This window comes from Haemaphysalis longicornis, unplaced genomic scaffold (genome assembly GCF_048455015.1).
Source record: "Haemaphysalis longicornis isolate Haplotype H1 unplaced genomic scaffold, Haemaphysalis longicornis Haplotype H1 scaffold_1, whole genome shotgun sequence".
NCBI classification, from domain to species: Eukaryota; Metazoa; Arthropoda; class Arachnida; order Ixodida; family Ixodidae; genus Haemaphysalis; species Haemaphysalis longicornis.
The window spans coordinates 317290921-317309768 of NW_027526203.1; the positions used below are offsets into that span (position 1 = coordinate 317290921).

An 18848-nucleotide genomic window follows, 5' to 3' on the forward strand; every position below is an offset into this window, starting at 1 on the left:
ACTTCCCCTTTTTAGGTTTAGGACGTCAGCTTAGGGTTTAACACCTCAAACCGGCAGCCGCTCAAAACATTGCTCGCTGAACGCCAAGCAGCAGGTACCAGATTCGCGCCGTACACCCGAATATATTGACTGTATGTTATTGTTATAGGGGCGCAGTCCTTGTCTTAGTGGCTGTTTGTCTGTGTTCCCTTCAGTGTCATTTCGATACTGGAAATAAAAAAATGATTTGATTTGATTTGATTTGAAAAAACGCTAGGCCTACGGAGTGCCCATTAGATAGTTGCTGGGTACTCTATAAAAGTGGGGTGTACCCCCAGAGTAGCACATACTCGCAGTGGGGAATTGGCAAACCAAAGAATCCATCACGAGAAAGCTTCGTGTTCAACCATGCATCGTCATCGTTAGACGGAGGGGTGCATGATTTTTGCCATGAGTCTTGCATGAAGAAATGCTTTATCACCGTGAGTGAACAGTGTATCCGCAGTCAAGGCCCAGAAACGGTTTTTGTGCGGGTTTGCGTGCCTTTCTCTGGTGGTTTTTTCTCTTCTCTTTCGGCGCGCCGGCGGACTGCGGCGTTGTCTCTTGTGCTACGCAGGCAACCCCAAGAGTTGATCAGATCGACCGCTCTTTCTTTCCCCTCATTTCTTCGGTTGCTAGGGCAACCGCCACCAAAGCAACTGGTGGGTTAGGTCACCACTCCACCTTTAATTTCCCTGTTTACGACTTGGTGGTTTCATTTGCCCGCCATGCGTGCCTCACATCACCTGCCATTCTCTGCGTTCAGTCCGGCTCCCCGGCTCGATAATTGAAAGGGCACACTGGCCTGCTCCCAGTCTGTCAGGGATACGGGCAGCCAAATCACATAGCCGTTCCGGTGAACCAGAACAGAGTGATTTGGTTGAAGCTGGCGGGCACCACGGAAGGGCAGATTAACTTGCGGCAGAAACACCACCATGCATACATATAAATGGAACGAAAAGGACGCCTAACGATGAGTACTTTTACGCAATATCGGTCCCCACTATGCTAAAACATTATAGAGGGCCACGTTTTCTAGGTTTCTTAAAGCGCTGTTCACCATCTCGCCTGATCTGTAATCACCGTATATTTGTAATTCACATGAGCTTGCAATTTACATTCAGCTCTCCGTCCTTTTTTAGTTGAGGGTAAGGAGACTCGAATGTGTTTTTTGAGGAATGATAAATACAACACGCAAATTTGCCTATTTCGAAATATTTTACAGTTCGCACACCACTGGCATTTTGTCTTGCGATGAACGATTTTTTCTGCAGAGGACATGTGAAGGACATATTACAGATTGTCTTCTTGCGTTCAACCGCCATTACGGGCCGAAATTCTCTTATAACGTACAGTCTTTGTCAAAATTTTGTGGGCCACGGCGACCGTGGCCGGAGCAGGCGCGCGGCCGAGCAGGGGCGCTGCGCTTGCCGCTGTCGGCTGGTTGCGTGGCTAAAGAGAGCGAGGGGAGCTTTTGCTCTTGCTTTTGTTGGCTTTCTGGAGCGACAAGTGCTGCGCAAAGTGCCTGAACTGAAGCGAAGTGCGCGTGCTGTGAGAAACCGGCCCCGCTGCACTTATCGCGCCAGCCATACTACGAAAGGAAGCGCGAATGTTCCCCTCACTCTCTTTAGCCGCGCAACCAGCCGACAGTGGCAAGCACAGCGCCCCTGCTCGGCCGCGCGTCTGCTCCGGCCACGGTCGCCGTGGCCCACAAAATTTTGACAAAGACTGTACGTTTCGGATTAGGCAAAAACAGACAGTATGCTGACTCCACGTCTAGATACGCTATCCGGCAGGAAATGGAAATCGGATTGAAGGCGTTTAACCTGCATATATGGAAACCTAGTGGAGCGTTTCTCCTCTGTAATGGTGTGGTGACGGGGAAAGTGCTTGCTTTACACTATGAATGCCCAGCTAAAGTTTGCATTTGACTAGAATTCGACAACTAGATCCAAACTGGACCCTCAGTGACCACAAATATGCTCACTTCAAGTCTCAATAAAGTTCTCTCTCTCTCTCTCTCTCTCTCTCTCTCTCTCTCTCTCTCTCTCTCTCTCTCTCTCTCTCTCTCTCTCTCTCTCTCTCTCTCTCTCTCTCTCTCTCTCTCTCTCTCTCTCTCTCTCTCTCTCTCTCTCTCTCTCTCTCTCTCTCTCTCTCTCTCTCTCTCTCTCTCTCTCTCTCTCTCTCTCTCTCTCTCTCTCTCTCCAGTTGAAGGCGGGCGACCTAACTTTTTGGCATTTCTTTAAATTTTGACAGCACACCACTGAACTATACAGTGAGCGCTGTCGACGTGTTGCGCTGTTACAAGTGCCACAGTGAGATATAGCGTGGTCATTGAGTCGATCCTTCCAAATTCATGTTTGTGTTTAACTGCATCCCCCAATTTGTACAAGCCGGTGACGTCGCTCAGCGAAGGCTGGAAAGGCTTCTAGGAGTCGCATTTCCAGCTACCTTTTATTTTTTCAATCAACCTAGCTTAACCAGTGCAGTGTACGTTAAGCTTGGCATATTCGTTTTTCCACCATGACAATCTTTTGATTCAAGCAAAGTTGTAGGGGTTCTTCGTGGTATCTCTAAACAGGGGTTCTCGGGCTTATTAAGTGCATGGACAAGCACGCACATACACATGGGCTTCCCGTGCAAGCATGTTACAGAAAAAAGTCGCTCCCTTGGGGCTGTTTTTGACGGAAGTGAATTGCAGGAAGGGGCTGTATGCATTATCCTCCGTGCCTGATCTCCAGGTAGCGATATCAATTCGGAGCGTCGCACTGCGGAGCCGTTGCTGTTCCCCTTTTTCCCACGAAACAACCATGCAGCAATAATTTCACGCATTTTATGCGGATATAAGAGGAATTCGGTTGCCTGGCGCACGCACGCCTCACAGTCATGCGAGCGGCCCCGTAAGTGGCGTGAGTCATCTGTAGAGAAAATATAGCGACTAAGCCCTGTACGACCCTCCTGAATCATTAGATCAGTAGAGACGAGCTATAAACACCCAAATTGGCGGCCAAATGTGCTCATAAACATGTGCTCATAATGTGCTCACAAATGTGCTCATAAAAATGCGCTTATAAACCTTGCTGCTGTCGTGCTGGGGGTCTTCGGAATTTGAGGCCTATTGTGTTTTTTTTTTTTTTTTCAAGCAACCCTTCTACCGCGACAGTAGCTGCGCTTGTATGATTTCACATGCCAGTGGGGATCGAAAGTCACTGCGCGCGCGCAGTAAGGATGACGAGGTTACAGTCGCGGTGCCTGAACTCAATAGACGTTCAAGTCAGATTTTATATCATTACTGCGTCCAATCGTGACGCAAATATATTTACTTTATTAACACATATAACACATATAATTAACACATATAAGTCAGATAATCAAATTTTAGCCTGAGTTGTATTGTGTAATGTTCACTCAGCTCCTCACAAAATTACAATAGGCGCAATTAGAAATAAAGAAATGGAAGACAAACGCGACGCGAGTGGCACGGTGCGAACTGTAGCCCGGTCCCCATTAGCGCGCTGCTTATTAGAGACAGCTTTCTGTGCGCGTCCGGAGGTCGTTGGACCCCTTCCTCGACTGAGGCTTGCGCCTGGTCGTGTGTTGCAGGCCTCCGTTTTCTGCGAGCTCTGCGAATGATGTCCGTTCCGGACATCTTGCAGTACCTGAACGTCCTCAAGACAAGCAGCTCTATCCGACTCGCCCAGCTCGTCTCCATCGTCATCAGCGTCTGGCTGACTGCCGCGGGAATTATCCATCTCGTAAGTGTGGCGCTCGTTAGTGCCGCCCACCGGCGCACCTATATTCGACAATTTACTGCGCATTTAGGCCTGTAAATGAAGAAGACAAAGTCCCTTCCGCTGTTTGGTGTGAAACGAAATGAATAGATACAAAATCTGGGTCAAGGTTTTCGTTCAGTTTCCAGCAAATCTGATACACTTCGTTTGCGCTTCAAGAACTTCGCGAGACGGCAGCGAAAGGTCGGTCCCCAAGTGGACAAGCGCGGGCGTCGATTAATACATATTTAATGGGTTGAAACTGAGGACATGTAACTTGCCGGAAAGTTGAGCCTGTCTCTCTATGGAAGGTGGGCTCTAAGAACAGGAGTGAAAGCATCCATGGGTCAAAGGCTACATTGCGCGTGTAGAAAACCCCTCTCGTCCACCACCTTGAAGTGACAGCCTCTCTGCCATGTGCGTGCTCTCATGTTACCGTGCTTTTGTGTCATCTCCTCGTCCCCTAGTTGGAGAATTCTGGCGACCCCCTGGACTTTGCAAATGCTCGCAAGTTGACGTACTGGGAATGTGTGTACTACCTGATCGTAACAATGTCTACTGTGGGTTATGGTGACGTATACTGTCAGACAACACTGGGACAAGTCTTCATAGTACTCTTCATACTGGTTGGCTTGGTGAGTAACACCGGCCAACGTCGCACTGGCCGTTTCTTTCCTAACATTCTGTTTCTAGGTAGTAGGTACGTAAACTGTAAATAGGTATTTCTTGCCTGCTGCACCATTCGTTTTATCTAATGCGGAGCACATTTGAAGATTTCAATAAGGTAGTACTACCAGAAAGGTCAGCAAGAAAGCATTAAGCAAGTTGTGATGCCTTTTTTATGTTTAGAGCGCCTACATATTGCAATAGATAAAAAGAAGCCTTTCAAAACCAGTAGGTCCATTGCTTTTGCTGCAGCTTCAGTAGCCTGGCCGCAATATTTTTGACTTAATCTAAGCGAATAAAAATAGCCAGAGCGCGATTTCTTAGTGAAATAGAGCCCTGTGAAAACAGTTTACGATCCGTTGCTCTCTGATTATGACGGTCTAGTACGCTCGAAATCAAAATATAATTATTATAAAGTAACGTAACGTACGGATGAGCCGCCAAAATTAAATGGCGAAGCCTGCAGGAGAAGCCGAACTTTTGTGTGCGCGATCCTTTTAAGGCTAAACAATAATCAGAAGAATCACGTGTACAGTACACATTATGCACGTGCCGCGCTGCAGCAGTAAGTTTGGTGGCTGCTCCCCAACCTGATTTTTATGACCGCGTGCTAGTTGTATAACGTGAAGTGAAACAAACCGCATCTTCTGAATTCCAGGAGCCTGCAATTCCAAACACACTTTCCCACTTTGCTCGTCGCGGATTGAAAAAAGAAAACGGGTTGCTTGTAATGCGGGTAATATGGTTCTGTAAAGAAAGCAAGGCTGCTTCTGGCATTAACCGACACTGCTTGAACACAGCACTGTGAACGCACGAATTTCTGCTTATTTCGCCATAAATCGGAAGCTTCATTGCCGTTAAAAGTAGGGCATTCGCAGCTTACAAAATCAGGTTTTTTTTCCTGTGAAAAAAAGACATCAGGCATTGAGGGCACGGTTGCAGCATCATTTTAAGGCCAACAGAAAAGTATACTTTCGATTTAGGTAATTTACTGCTCATAAGAAAAGCAGATAAGACGTATAATTTGCGATGGTCCTGAGGTATGTCATTTTCTTTGTGTCTGTGTGCATGCAACAGGTTGCTGGCGCAGTGTTTGTACGCGGGTTAATATTTGAGTATTTTCAAGCCATAGCCTAAATATTGTTAGATAAGGATGGAATTTAAACCGAAATATTGTTAGATAAGGATGGAATTGCAAAATAACGGGATTGTCAGTCAATGTCAGCAAGGAAGTCGCAAGCGAATGCTTTTCACGGTCAGCGTGGTGTCATAAAAGCAGAACTCAGGGGTAGGCTTCACCCGTATGCTGCCTGCGCTGGCTGACCCCATTAGGATGTTTGTAGAGTGGTAATTATGCATTCGTATATTACTCTTTAAACTTTCAGCGATGTCTGCTTTGATTGCTTCTATAGCTTGCCTTTCCCTGAAGTTTATGCTTAAAGCAGGCTTCACTAATGACATTAATTGTCCTGAGTGTGTATTCGTAATTACGTTTAATGGTAGAGTTTGGGCGTACAACACGGGCAAGTGTTCGTTTAACTACCTCGGCCTTTTGCGGTGTTCTTGCTCATTAATGCAAGTACTGATATTTTTATTCTGTCGTTTCTAACAAATTTACATAAGAGCAGACACCGAACAATGAGACGTTCTATGCACAGGTATTGTGTTTTCAGCGCATTTAGCATAAAAGTGCTTGTAGCGATCGCTGTAAAGAATGTTTTCTAATGGCTCCCGGCTGCTGCTGCTGCTGGAAGCGCGTAGGTAGGCGCAGTCTTCTACGTGTTCTTCTCTTGTGCTCAGCACGCGATACTGTCGGTGACTTCTGCACTCTTCGATGGCTTAAAAGCAGGCAGGATGCCTCGGCACATGCGTAGAAGGAGAGTTATTTGTTTTCAAAAGAAACGCCCTGAGAACAAAGATTAAGCGTGACCATGCTAGATTTATAGCTAGTATACTTTGGAGTGTACTTTTTGCAGTGCGGCGTAAAGAACGAAGATAGCGTGCATATGAGTTGGAACACTTCAATCTTGCTTCGTGATGACGTCGTGATAGGCGTCGCACACTTAGCGACCAGTTGTTTGTTTGTTTTGTTGTGTTTTCTTTTTTTCCTTCTCTTTTTCCATTCCTCGTAGGCCGTGTTTGCCAGTTGCATTCCTGAGATTCTAGAGTTGATAGGGACTAGGCCCAAATATGGCGGCGAATACAGGCGGGAGCATGGGAAAAGGTACAGTGTGGCTGACCAACGTGTTGTGCCGTACGCACATCGGCGGCTCTCATGAGACGTGTCACGTGTGGTTCACGTTTGGTTTCCTCCCGCCACTGTTTCTTTTCTATTCTTGTTCTGTTGGTGTTGTTTTCTTTTGGCCGCCGTCCTGCGTCGTTCGTCGTCAGTATTGTGCTATCTTTCTCTCTCTCTCTATCTCTCTCTCATGCATGAATTGTTGCCCTGCACGGCTTAGTGGTTGGTTGCTGGCCAGAAGGCGTTCATCGTCGCGCATCTGGTGTCGTCACTTTGCACATTGGGCTGTGTGGCACGCTGCCGGCGGGGAACACGCTCGCTCCCTCTCCCTCAGGGGCTTCGACGGCGGTGCCGCCTAGTCTCGCTTCCAGGCCTCGTGTCCGCTGTGCGTGCCGTGACGAGCTGCTGCTTCGGCGAGCCTGGTCTGGCCCTTCGTGGGGCCATACCCGCCGAGTTCCGCGCTCGCGCTACACCAGCCCTGCGATAAAGCCTCTAAACAGTCCTCAACCTCTCCTCGCGTAAACAAAGAAAATAAAAAGTCCCATGCGAATCCTTTGAAAACCCACCAAACAGGCTCGTTTTAGTCTCATAATCCGCGCCTGTTTACCTCGCCACATGATCATTCCAACTATTCTTACTTCACGTGGTAAGCTGATACACCTGAAAACAAGACGTGTTCTCGACGCCTTTTTTCAATTTGTAGGCCTAGCGCTGACTAATGTTTGCGGATGTTATTCTGGGAGCACATAGCAGTAACAATTAGGGAAGCCAGTAAACAGCACGCGCAGAATTCGTTTGAGGTGTTCGTTTACTAGCTCACGTGCGCTATAAAATAGAGCGTTACAATTAGGCAAAGAGAGGTATTTTATTGGCATCTACCTTGGCTACTAAGCCATGCTAGTTCAAGGAGTTTTCAGCACCTACTAATGGACCCGTCGTTACACAGCTGATTTTTCTACCTGGAAGGTATCTAGGCGGGCGTGAAGCTGCAAAGAACGATTTGTGAAACGTTTGAGCCGCACATTCTTTTTAAACTTGTTCACGTGGGCATAAGTGCCGCATATCCCGCAGATATACCGACTGGGAAGACTTTTGGCAGGTCCAGTGGAGCAGTTTAAATGTGGCTGACCCAGTCGTAGACCGCCCAACGCGTGGGCAGTCGCTGCCTCCTCGGGATGTCCGTTCCGTCCACCCCCCGACGTCTTCGTCGATCCTGGTGCTCGTTCCTTTCCTTCGGCAGAACCAGCGGCGAGCAGAGAAAGGCCATGCTCGGTCGGCCGCGGTGTCAGGGCGGGTGCTTTTAGCACGAGTGCAGCCCCGCTTTGCAGGTCCTCCAGTGATTTTTGTTCTGCATGCCGGGTCTTTGGCGCGGGAACAGGATGCCAGTGCTGTCTCCTGGAGACGTGTGCGGCACTTTGGGCTGTCTTCTCTTTTTTTCCCCCATTATTCTCCTTTGTGTGGCTGGAGGCGTTTTAATTTTTTCAGCGAGGCAGTTCAAAGCAGGAACGAAGGAGTGCATTGTGGTCTTTGTGAGCGTGCATTGCCATCACGGATGCCTGGTGCCGGTTGAGTGCCTCTTTCTCTGTCCTGTCTCTCCCTCATCTTTCTTCCCCGTCTTTTTCCCCTCTTTTTTCCTTCTTTTGCTGTCCGGCTGTCGTGATAGGCCGTGTTCGCTAGCTGTATACCGGAGATCATAGACCTAATTGGTTCAAGGCCAAAGTACGGTGGGACATTCAAGTCAGAAAGAGGACGAAGGTAACGTGTATTTTGTGGCACTGGTAGAACTGTAGTCTCTCTTTCTCTTCTAACCTTACTTCGTAGTAGTTTTTTTTTTTCCTTTTTCGACTGCAGAACGTCCCCTGCATGATTTCCGAGCACCCAAACAATCAAACCTCCGGAATCCGCTCCCTCTTCTAACACTTTAACGTGTCTTGCAAAGGCCCGTCCTTCGACGGCCGCCGATATAAAAACAATCTCAAAGTTGAGCATGCTGTCCAAGCAGCGGTAGACCAATTCGTCTTCGCTTGCCGTCTAAACAGCTCCCCATTACTGGACTAACAAGGCCTCTTTTGATTGCATGCATTAGCTGCGCCAGTATTGTTGACAAAAATAAAATGGAGCAAGAGGCTGGTAGAATTCAGTCTTCGCACAGAATTGTTCACCTAATTTTTTTTCTGTCTATTTCTCTCTCTCTCTTTCTCCTGTCTAATACAAAATATAGACATTCGTAGCGCCTACTGATGACGTGTGCTTCCTACGAGCATGCCGTTCCACTAACCAAAAGAATGCCTCGCTTAGTAGAGCAGCAAGAACTCTTCGTTGTTGCTGCAAGCATTCCCCGGGGAAAATTTAACATCGCCTTTCGAGGTAGCAGTCTGCAAGCTACACCAACAATACTAGCAATACGCCTCGCGCACATTCCAGATCCCCCACTAGTGCCCGCGATGTTTGTACTGCGGCTCGCTGCACGACTTTTTTTCTTCTTCTTTGCATGAGTGCATGTCGTCTTTGTTGTTAGACACAAAGACGGGCAAAACCGCATGTGTGGTGCTTTGGCCTCTGTTAGTTCCAGTTGTTTGGTGGCATTGAGTGAGATGATACATTCGTGTGCCAGGCTGTCTGTGCCACCTGCAGCAGGCTAGACAAGACGCTGCCTGGGCCGGTGTGCGTGTTGGCTTTGAAACCTTCCTGCATCTGTGGTGCCTCCTGTGAACTGACCTGCCTTCACGCTCATGTGTACAGACAGTGTGTTCACGTGCACACTAGTGAGAGTGATCACTGTCATCATGTCATTATTGTAGGATTGTTTCTTCGAAACCTGCGTGTCGCGTGTTAACTTGGGGCAGCAAATCAAAGCCCTCGAATGCCAAACCGCTAAACGTTTCTGCATGTGGGTCTTGAGATAAATTACAGCTTGTTCGTGTTTATGCTGCTGTCGTGGTTTTGCTATGCTCCTGTTAAATTGTTTACAGAACCCTTCGATTGTACTTGATAGACATCGATATAAAGTTATCATCCTGTAGGCGTATTGGGAAACTAAAAGCTTAACACGAGCTCTTGTAGCACACCTCCTAAGAAGTCATTCGATGGGTTTTGCTCTGCTGCTGCTAAAAGAATTGTATACATATCTCTGTTTATACGTGTTAGATGTCTATATAGGAGCGCCGGTCTGTTTTATAAAGGTAAAAAGTAAGAAAAACATTTTTGCTTCGCGACCTGTAGTTCATGCGAGTGGTTGTAATGCGTAAGCATTCTTTACCGAGTACTCCCAACGCGAACACTGTAATGCATCCTACCTGCACGAAAATGCGTAATTGTCGAAGTTAAGACATTGATTCGCTGCACGGGGGCACATGTAATTATTGTAAAAACGGAGGAAAACAAAAACAAAAACTAGATTCAAACGAGAAGAAGCATCACCCAGTTTGGCTTTTGATACACAAATCTTGATAATCGACTAGTTATATACAAACCTTGCAGCCATCAACCATAGCAGTAAAATAAAATACAATATAAAGTTAAAAATGACCATGAATTAATGAAATCGCAACAGTATACTTAATCCAGCACATTATGTAAGTCACCAAAAACAGAAACAAAGGAAACAAAATGACGCATACAGAAAAAAAATGAACGAACGAAATCTCAATGGCGTTTCTAATCCAGCACCCTCGCGCTTTAAACTCAAACACAGCCATAAAACAAAACAACAAGACGCTTTCAATGCAAGAAGTAAACGTAAGGTTAGTAAAACGGGGGAAGCGACGTAACAATGCTTACGCATTAATAGACAATTCTCCTTTTCTTTGAACTTTAAACTCTTTACAACAAAGTTAGGAACATTGTTAGAAGTTTTTTTCAGTAAAAATGGGAGGTATGGTAACATTTTGTTGCATAACTTCTTACAACAAATTTAGTAACATTAACATTACAAACGCTTCCTATTTGCAGTTGTTTTCTTTTTTCATTTTTTTTTAAAGGAGCAAAGCTGGAGACAGTGTGAACATTTGTGCTTGTGGTTGTAAAGTGTCATGATTTTCGTTTTCGGTAAAGTGCTCTATAAAAATGTTCGACGTGGTCCGAATGTACGTTTACGTCAATTCATGTGAAGGCACGTCGCGTGCAGCCACTGCAACATTACCGAATGCTTTCAACTCAGAAGTTCTCCAAGAAATGTGGCGTCTTCTACACTTCAAACCGCCTCTCTTGATTTCAGGCACATTGTCGTGTGCGGACACATCACCTATGAATCTGTGTCCCACTTCCTGAAAGATTTCCTCCATGAGGACCGAGAAGATGTAGACGTAGAGGTAGTTTTTTTACACAGGTAAACCTGGCCCCATCATGCTTTGCGCGGCAGATCTGGCAGTGTGATTCCGTCTATTTATTGTGCCGACGCTGTGATTTACAAAGTGTTCTCGTGTTTGCTGGTTATGTAACCGTCATTGTCAGTTAAGTATTCAGCAGTGCTTTTTTAATATTTTGCCTATAAAGAACGCAGTAAAAAAATAGTCATAAAAGCTAGCCAGAAAACAGTCACGATTAACAAACACCAATGTCTGAAGGTAAATTCAGTTACCACTATGTATTTTATCTGCTTGTTTTTTAACAATTACTCTTTATGTGTCCCGACATCAAATCATAATAACACTTTTCGTGGCGTACATAATTACGCTGTTTTATTTTTTAGCCAATGGTGGAAAAGCGCTTTTATACAAGATGCACATAAAAGTATCTATTACGCCCTCCTCCTTCATCGCAATCCCAACAAATGGGACCTTGCACAGAGTAGGACGCTGCAGATGACAATGTTTAAAGTCAGTGAAAGTGACGAAAGCTTAATATCTTCGTTCCTTGCGCAATATCAGGCTACCATTGTTTTGGTTACTTCGTGGTTGCCGTCAACGCAACGTGATGTGTCGGTTCTCCCGTTCTCTGTTCGTCTCGTGCAGAAAACCTCCAGACCTCGAGCTGGAGGGCCTGATAAAAAGGCATTTTACAACGGTGGAGTTCTTTCAAGGCAGTGTCATGAATCCAATTGACTTGCAACGAGTCAAGGTAACTACTGCCCTTGAACTGGGATGTTTTGGACGAACAGAGAGTGAAACGCACCTGTAAATCTAAGTGCTTTTATGGAGCGATATTGCCAGGAAACATAGCTGTACTTTGTTTTATTTCGGAGGTAGTCCGGAGGTAGTCCTGGTGATTTTAGGCGTGATAACACCGGAACGAAGCAGCCCCAGAACTTCTTGTCATGGCATCTCCAGTATTTACTTAACGTACTTTACTTAAGTAGTTAAAAAATCTTTGTTTTCAGTCTTGCATATAGCCAGGATGTTTGCTTGTTATCAGCAGGCCACTCACCCGATTTCTTCTCTCTGATTGGCCAAGACTAAAACTAGCAACATCAGGCAGCCTATCCAAGATAGCCAGTCTTTTCCCTATACAAACGCTGCTGCCGATGCGTAGAAAGCGTACGGGCACACATCCGGAGGTTGAATGCATGTACTGAGCACTATCCGGCTGATTGCTGCTTCGGGGCCCCATTCGCAGGTCCACGAGGCAGATGCATGTTTGGTGCTGGCAAACAAGTACTGCCAGGACCCGGACGCAGAGGACGCTGCCAACATCATGAGAGTTATCTCCATTAAAAACTATTCTGATGACATCAGGGTCATCATTCAGCTGATGCAGTATCACAACAAGGTGAGAGTTCAGCCGGTCTCCTTTTTGACACCTCATTTCAATGGCAGTAGGCCGCTTTGCCCGCCTTACGACAGCAGGTTCGTACCAGATATTGTGACCCCACAGCGCACGAAGGTCGCGGCAAAATAAATGCGGCTCATTGACGAGCCACAGTGATTCCAGTCATGCAGCGCGTGCCTTGCGAGGGCGTTTCTATATACACAACCAGTTTTCAGGGATTGCTGGTATACATACGCAACCAGTTTCCTGGCGTCGGAAATTCCACAAAGAAAAAAAGAGACAGCTCCTGAATAAAGTGATGCCCCATCAATGCTGCGCATAGGTGGCTCCATCGCCTCATCAAACGGTCAAGCAAGCCGGTGGGGTTTCGTTTACTTCACCACCTGGAAAAATATACACAACGCCTTCACTTTTGAACAGCGATACCCCTTGCGCATCTCGAAACAATGGAACTGCGTGTAATATGTTAAAAATAATGTGTATATATATAGTACATATTTATATCCCCAAACACCGCCCAATTTTTAGCAGTGGCTATATACAGACGCCTATGTTGGCAAGACCGAATCGTATGCGTTTATAGCATCACCCGCTTCGTTCTCGTTAAAAGCCGGAACACTTTGCAGAACCCTAGAGTTACGGTATTCATATACTGCTATGTACAGGAACTATACAGAACAGTGCCAAAGTGCACCATCTAGTATAAAGTGTTCAAGATATACGGGTATCCTCGTGGGCCTTTGCTAAATGGAGCTTGCCGTTCGGTTTAATGCTGTGCGGACACCGCCTGAGGCCCTGGCATAGCCACCAATTTTAGGGCGAGAGCCTTAAGTACCCCGCTCTGCGAAAAATCGGCGTTGTTGTTACTGTCTGGCGCAAAAAACGGACGCCGCTATAAAGAGTAAATCAAAACAGATCTGAGTTAGTACGGGGAGCCGAGTGCTTTTCCACCGCGCCGCCTCACCGCCACGCTGCCAGTGGCGTGCTGGCAACGTGCGTGCCGCGACGGGGGAACGTGACGGCAGGTTAGTAGAATACGCGCACGCCAGCCATGGAGAACTCTGATTCTGGTGAAGCTGTGGCATGAAGTGTCGCCAGTTGCCCTGCATACATACTAAATTTTGCCGCGTGCGTCACTTAAAGACGAAGAAACTCTTTAAGCGGATAAGCTACACTGAGTTTCACCGCAACTTTAAAGAATCTCGGGCAATATCGTTCCCATCTTAGGGAATTTTCGTCTGAACAATATTCGGGATATTTTCGCATCTATTTTTGTATTCATGACATCGTCACAACGGCTTGTAGAGATGGAGCAACTGAGGCACTATAAGGCAACGCGAGACTGGCATCATTTCCGACAGTCCAGAAGCAGCACCGTGCATATAATGCACGACGTTCTGACGTTGTGCACTAATGTTATAGGCTGAATCCGAAATGGCAGTTAAGGAAGTTGCCCACGAAAGTACGCCTGCATATATTTACTTACGCTTGCATTGATTGTCACGTGGTTGCTTTTACCCTCGGATTACGAAATATTCCCCCATCTCATCGTGCTGGACACCTACATCGGGCTCATTCCGCATTGAACGCATCCAACACCGACATGGTGCTCTGTGGAACGATGGCTGCGAAGTGCGAGCCACAGCTGGTGGGTTACAGATCGTCGCAACGAAGACCCTGCGTTCTCGCAACATTGTGTCTGGGTGTTCTATTAAGATCTTGCTCGCACGCTACACAACCAAAAAATTTAAATCCCCGTTCTTAAGAGCAAGATTGTTAAAACGCGAAGCTTTCTCCCATGACACCTGAGTCAAAGTCAAAGTCCAAGTTCCAAACTGCTTCGACCGTGTCGGAATGACCCAATCGGATAGACGTGGGCTTCATAACGCGAGGGACCCAGGTTCGATTCAGACCACGGGAAGCGTTTCTTTTTCTTGAGACGCTTGATGTGCGCTGAGCCCATTGTGTAAAGTTAACTTTCCTGCAGTGCGTTCTACTCGGACGAACAACGTCATCAGTGAGGCATAGACAGCTGCTTCGCTTTAAAAAAGGCTCGGAGGGTTGTGCGAAACCATTTTTATCGCGTTTTTGCAGATAAATCTTCATGGAGGGAAAAAGAAAAACCACGCGATGAATTGCGCTCGTGCGCCGACATAAATTCATGGATATTGTGGGTACAAAAGCAATTGTAAACGGCTCTTCTAGCTGGAAAAGCTGTTTAAAATTGCGTGTGTTCCCACATTATCAATGAATTCGCGTCGATGAACACAATTCATTCTCCTTAATTTTTATTCCTGTTTAAACAGGATTACTAGATTCTGAAATCATACTGCAATGCACGCGCTCACCGTATGCAAATGCAATGTAGCCTTTACGCAGTAGAAGTTTAATTTCTGAAAACTCACGGTTAACTACAGATACGAAGGATGGCTGACCTTATGACTCGAAATTATGGAGGCAATAGTGCACGAAAGTATTTCGTTTGTAGCCACGTGTACGGGTGACGCATAAACCAACTGGCCAAAATGCAGTCAATTCTACGACTTTCCGGTATTTAGCACGCAAACACACACCATTAGGCATCTACAGGTCGGCCAGAATGTAAATACCGTTAGAATGGGGGAAAATGGAAAATACTGGTTGTATGTACTATTCTGCTCCAGGAGAGGTTTGTTTGAGTCAAGTCTCTAGCGCCTTCACTCTATCGCAGGTTGAAAAATTTTGTATACGCCCGGTCAAAAGAAATCCTTAGCAGTGTTCCTATAAGTGTTGTTTCAAGCCTTCTCTGTTTTAGTGGAACACAAACAAGAACAATCGAGTTATAGGCGCCGGTTAGACTGAATACATGTGCATCGCTGAACCCGGTCCCGATAAAGCCGATCACAAACACACGTATATGTATTTTTGTTGTTGCTGTTTCAGGCTTACTTGCTAAACATCCCCAGTTGGAACTGGAAACGGGGAGACGATGTGATCTGCGTGTCAGAGCTAAAACTTGGCTTCATTGCACAAAGCTGCCTGGCTCCGGGTTTTTCAACCATGATGGCCAACCTGTTTGCCATGAGGTCATACAAAACGGTACGTGGCTGTGCACGGTAACAGCTCTTGCTGCGATACAAATGTGTGTAAGCATTTAAGCGAGGGGCAAAGCAGAGTTCGAAATGCCTCGCAACGTTAGGGTGATCACTAGAAGATTTGTAAGGGTTCCTCTAGAATTAAATCATTAGTTTATAGAGAGCTTTGTTCGTCAGCCAGTTTTATTGCGAGGGGAAAAAAAGGGGGGGGGACGTACAGGTGTTAGTGCTCCGAGGCTACACCTGAGCTAAGCAGCACATCTTAGCTGAGAAATCAGGAGGGATTTATACCACCTGGGTTGTTACCCGCTCTAAGTAAGCTCTCGCAGGTTTTGCGTCTACTATAAATTAGCCCGCTTGGTCAGAAATCTAAACTGCTACTGCGGAGATGGCGATGGCCTCTCAAGCTGCCACAGCAAGTTCTACCGCTCATTGGACACTATGTGTACGTGTCATGGTACCACTAACGATTACATCGGCCTTATTTTTTATTCTGCAGTCTTGTGTCTAATTTACCCTTCTCTCACCGTGAATAAATGACAAAACAACAGCTCTGTAAGATCTCAAGAAATCTTGTTACCACGCGCTGCTCGTATACCTCAAGCAGAGTTCTTGCTAGGACGAATACTTTTTAAGGAAATATAAGTGTGAGGAGTGTTTGCAATAGTTGATTTGTTGACCTGTTGATACACTGTGACTTCCAGGAGATCAGCATCTTCAGGAAAATATTCCGCGTGAGTGTGATTGGTGGTAGCAGGGTGTAGCGCGTAGTTGCCTCGGCCTGAACGCAGTAGGAAGTAGCCATCGCCTTTTCGTGCGGGATAGACTAGCGCTTGTTCTTGGTGCAGCGAGGAAAACAAGCTGCGGTCATGTACGGTGTTTGCGGTTTTGGGCCAACTCACAGCTCGTCACTTGTATGGGTATGAATTTGCATATGTCGAGGACGTCTCTACAGGTGCATGCGTTAGATGTGGAATGGCTAGCAGTGGCAACTCTGCAGGACGTACTCTGGGGTTACTACGGCTACTCAGCGGCACCTTCGCGAGAATTTTTTGAAGGAAGGAAATCGTGGGCCAAGCGCGCCTTTGCATCTGCAGCGTCCGCATCCATGACTGAAGGAGCCTTGCGGGATATTAATGCATACCATCTTCCGCTGAGTTAACAGGGAAGGAAGCTGGGTGCCTACTTAAAAGTACGGCTCTCCCTTCAAATAGTCATTTTGTGCGTTGTGACTGTTTATTTCTTGTCCCCCGGCCCCGCCCCACTCTTTCCTTTACAGTCTCCGGACATGCCCGCATGGCAAAACGATTATCTGTGCGGCACGGGGATGGAGATGTACACGGAGAGCTTATCCGCCTCTTTTACAGGCATGACCTTTCCTCAGGCAGCAGAGTAAGGGCTGCAGCCATTCCTCACTCATACAGGATAATTTCGGGCTGTACAGATGGGACAGAAATGATAGAGGCGCGTGCAAGACAGGGTTTTTTTTTGTTTTTTTTTTTGCTTTGTCTTTTGGGATAGGGACGAGAGCTTAATGTGCGGTCTTTGGGGATGAGATAATATACTAGGCGCAATATTATAGACTTTGTTTTCAATAAATTTGTTGCTTTTTACGTATTCAATGTACACCAAAAACAAAAAAACAAAGAACTTTTTATGCGTCTGTGTCACTACAGCGCACTCTAACGACCAATACCCGTTTCCGGTTTAGCAAATTTGGCGATTGACGAGGCCCGACTTAGGATCTGAGGACTGTAAGAATAAAAGGACGTGGACCTCAAATAACAAAAGCACATACTCGACATTTCGGCACCAAACACGGGTGCCCTACAATTCTTCCAGGCCATATGTCTGTCCGTACAACCGCTGACTCCGTGATCTGATGACAAAACAAAAAATAATTTTACTCTGTCTGTGGCATTAGAAAAAATGTTCTGCTTGCTTTCGGTAATTTCAGGTAAAACTTTCGAGCCATATCGTAGTCCCTGGGCCTAGTCGTTTGCCTCTTTGTTCATTTCACCGCAGTAATTGGCCATTCGATTGCGTGGGTCAAAGTAGTCCCATGAGAATTTGTAAGAGCGTACACACCGTGAAGGCGTAGAGTCGTCGAAGGAGTCGGGAAGCGCTTGCTGAAAGTTATAGCCCTTAACGTCACTAGCTGCAATAGACTCCGTTTCAGCGTAAAAGCATGGCGTGTTACGCGAAGGAAAGAGTTAGCTGCATTATTGTTTTCTTCATAAGAATATGGTATCCGCTCCTTCATTGTTTGATTTTTTTTTCTTTTGCCCCTTTTCTAGTCGACCTCTCACTTATACGCCCCTTCGTGTTTCAGGCTTTGCTTTGTGAAGTTAAAACTGCTACTTTTGGCCATCGAGGTGGCCGTCGATGATGGCGCAGACTCCAAGATTGCCATCAATCCGAAGAAGAAAATTAAAATTACTCTTAACACTCAGGGTTTTTTTATTGCTCAGTCTGCAGACGAAGTGAAAAGGTAACCCAGCTGGTCTTTCCTTTTGCGCCTTCTTCTTTTTTCTTTCTCGCGCTCTTTCTTTTTTTTTTTTTGTCTAGCGTGCTCGTTCTGACCGCCCGTACCTGTTCTGTCCCTTCCCCTAGGGCGTGGTTTTACTGCAAAAACTGCCACGAAGATATCAAGGATGAGAAGCTCATCAAGAAGTGCAAGTGCAAGAATCGTAAGTGTCTTGAAAAGCTAGCACGTTTGCCAATAGCACTAACGTGACCTGTACCTATTGATCGGAAATGAAGCTTACGTGTGTACGCTCTCAGGGTTCCGGTGTGTCTGTTGCTAAGCTGTTGCAAAAGTGGTGCCTTGAACGTGAAGCACATGCGGCTAACGAATACTGTTCTAGTTGTCTGAATCGGATCCCTAGGCTGAGTGTTCGCCAACCACTGCTTTCTGTCATGGCAGCGAATGGACAGGTTACGTAACGTTGTTCCCCGCTTTTGTGTGAGCTTTCTGTACGACCACACTCGCTGTGCTTTAGCCACCCCGGGTGTTTAATTATTGCCTTGGCAAGACCGCTTCATGCACCGCTTTAACTAAGTGCTCAAAAAACACTAAATCTGCTCTTCTGCCGTGGGCGTGAATTGCTTGCTTGTTGCTTCATGCATTGTGCACCATGTTGTTTACTTTGAAAAGGCAAAAGTATGTATTCCATGCGCAACATACCTTCGGGTGTGTGAGCATCTTTCTTTTTCTATCATTGTCGTGCCGTCCGTTACATTTGTAAACATATGCAGGAGCTTTTTTGCTAACGTTTAGTAACTAGAGTAACGGCAAGTTGTTTTAAGGATTTAAATTGACTGTCAACTGAACTAAGTTAATTATGTGATAAATGTTAGCTCCATGCGTTTCAT

General features: G+C 46.2%; 1 protein-coding gene across 3 annotated transcripts in view; it reads left to right on the top strand.

Moving 5' to 3' along the window:
• Slo (calcium-activated potassium channel slo) overlaps nt 1-18848 on the top strand; it is a 206247-nt gene that overhangs the window by 136954 nt on the left and 50445 nt on the right. For all 3 annotated transcript variants that reach the window (XM_077682288.1, XM_077682290.1, XM_077682289.1), the window contains 10 exons: nt 3622-3773; nt 4256-4423; nt 6587-6678; nt 10910-11020; nt 11646-11751; nt 12247-12399; nt 15322-15477; nt 16753-16865; nt 17806-17964; nt 18087-18163. In XM_077682288.1, coding sequence (XP_077538414.1) covers nt 3622-3773; nt 4256-4423; nt 6587-6678; nt 10910-11020; nt 11646-11751; nt 12247-12399; nt 15322-15477; nt 16753-16865; nt 17806-17964; nt 18087-18163 — 1287 coding nt within the window. The remainder of the gene's footprint in view (nt 1-3621; nt 3774-4255; nt 4424-6586; nt 6679-10909; nt 11021-11645; nt 11752-12246; nt 12400-15321; nt 15478-16752; nt 16866-17805; nt 17965-18086; nt 18164-18848) is intronic.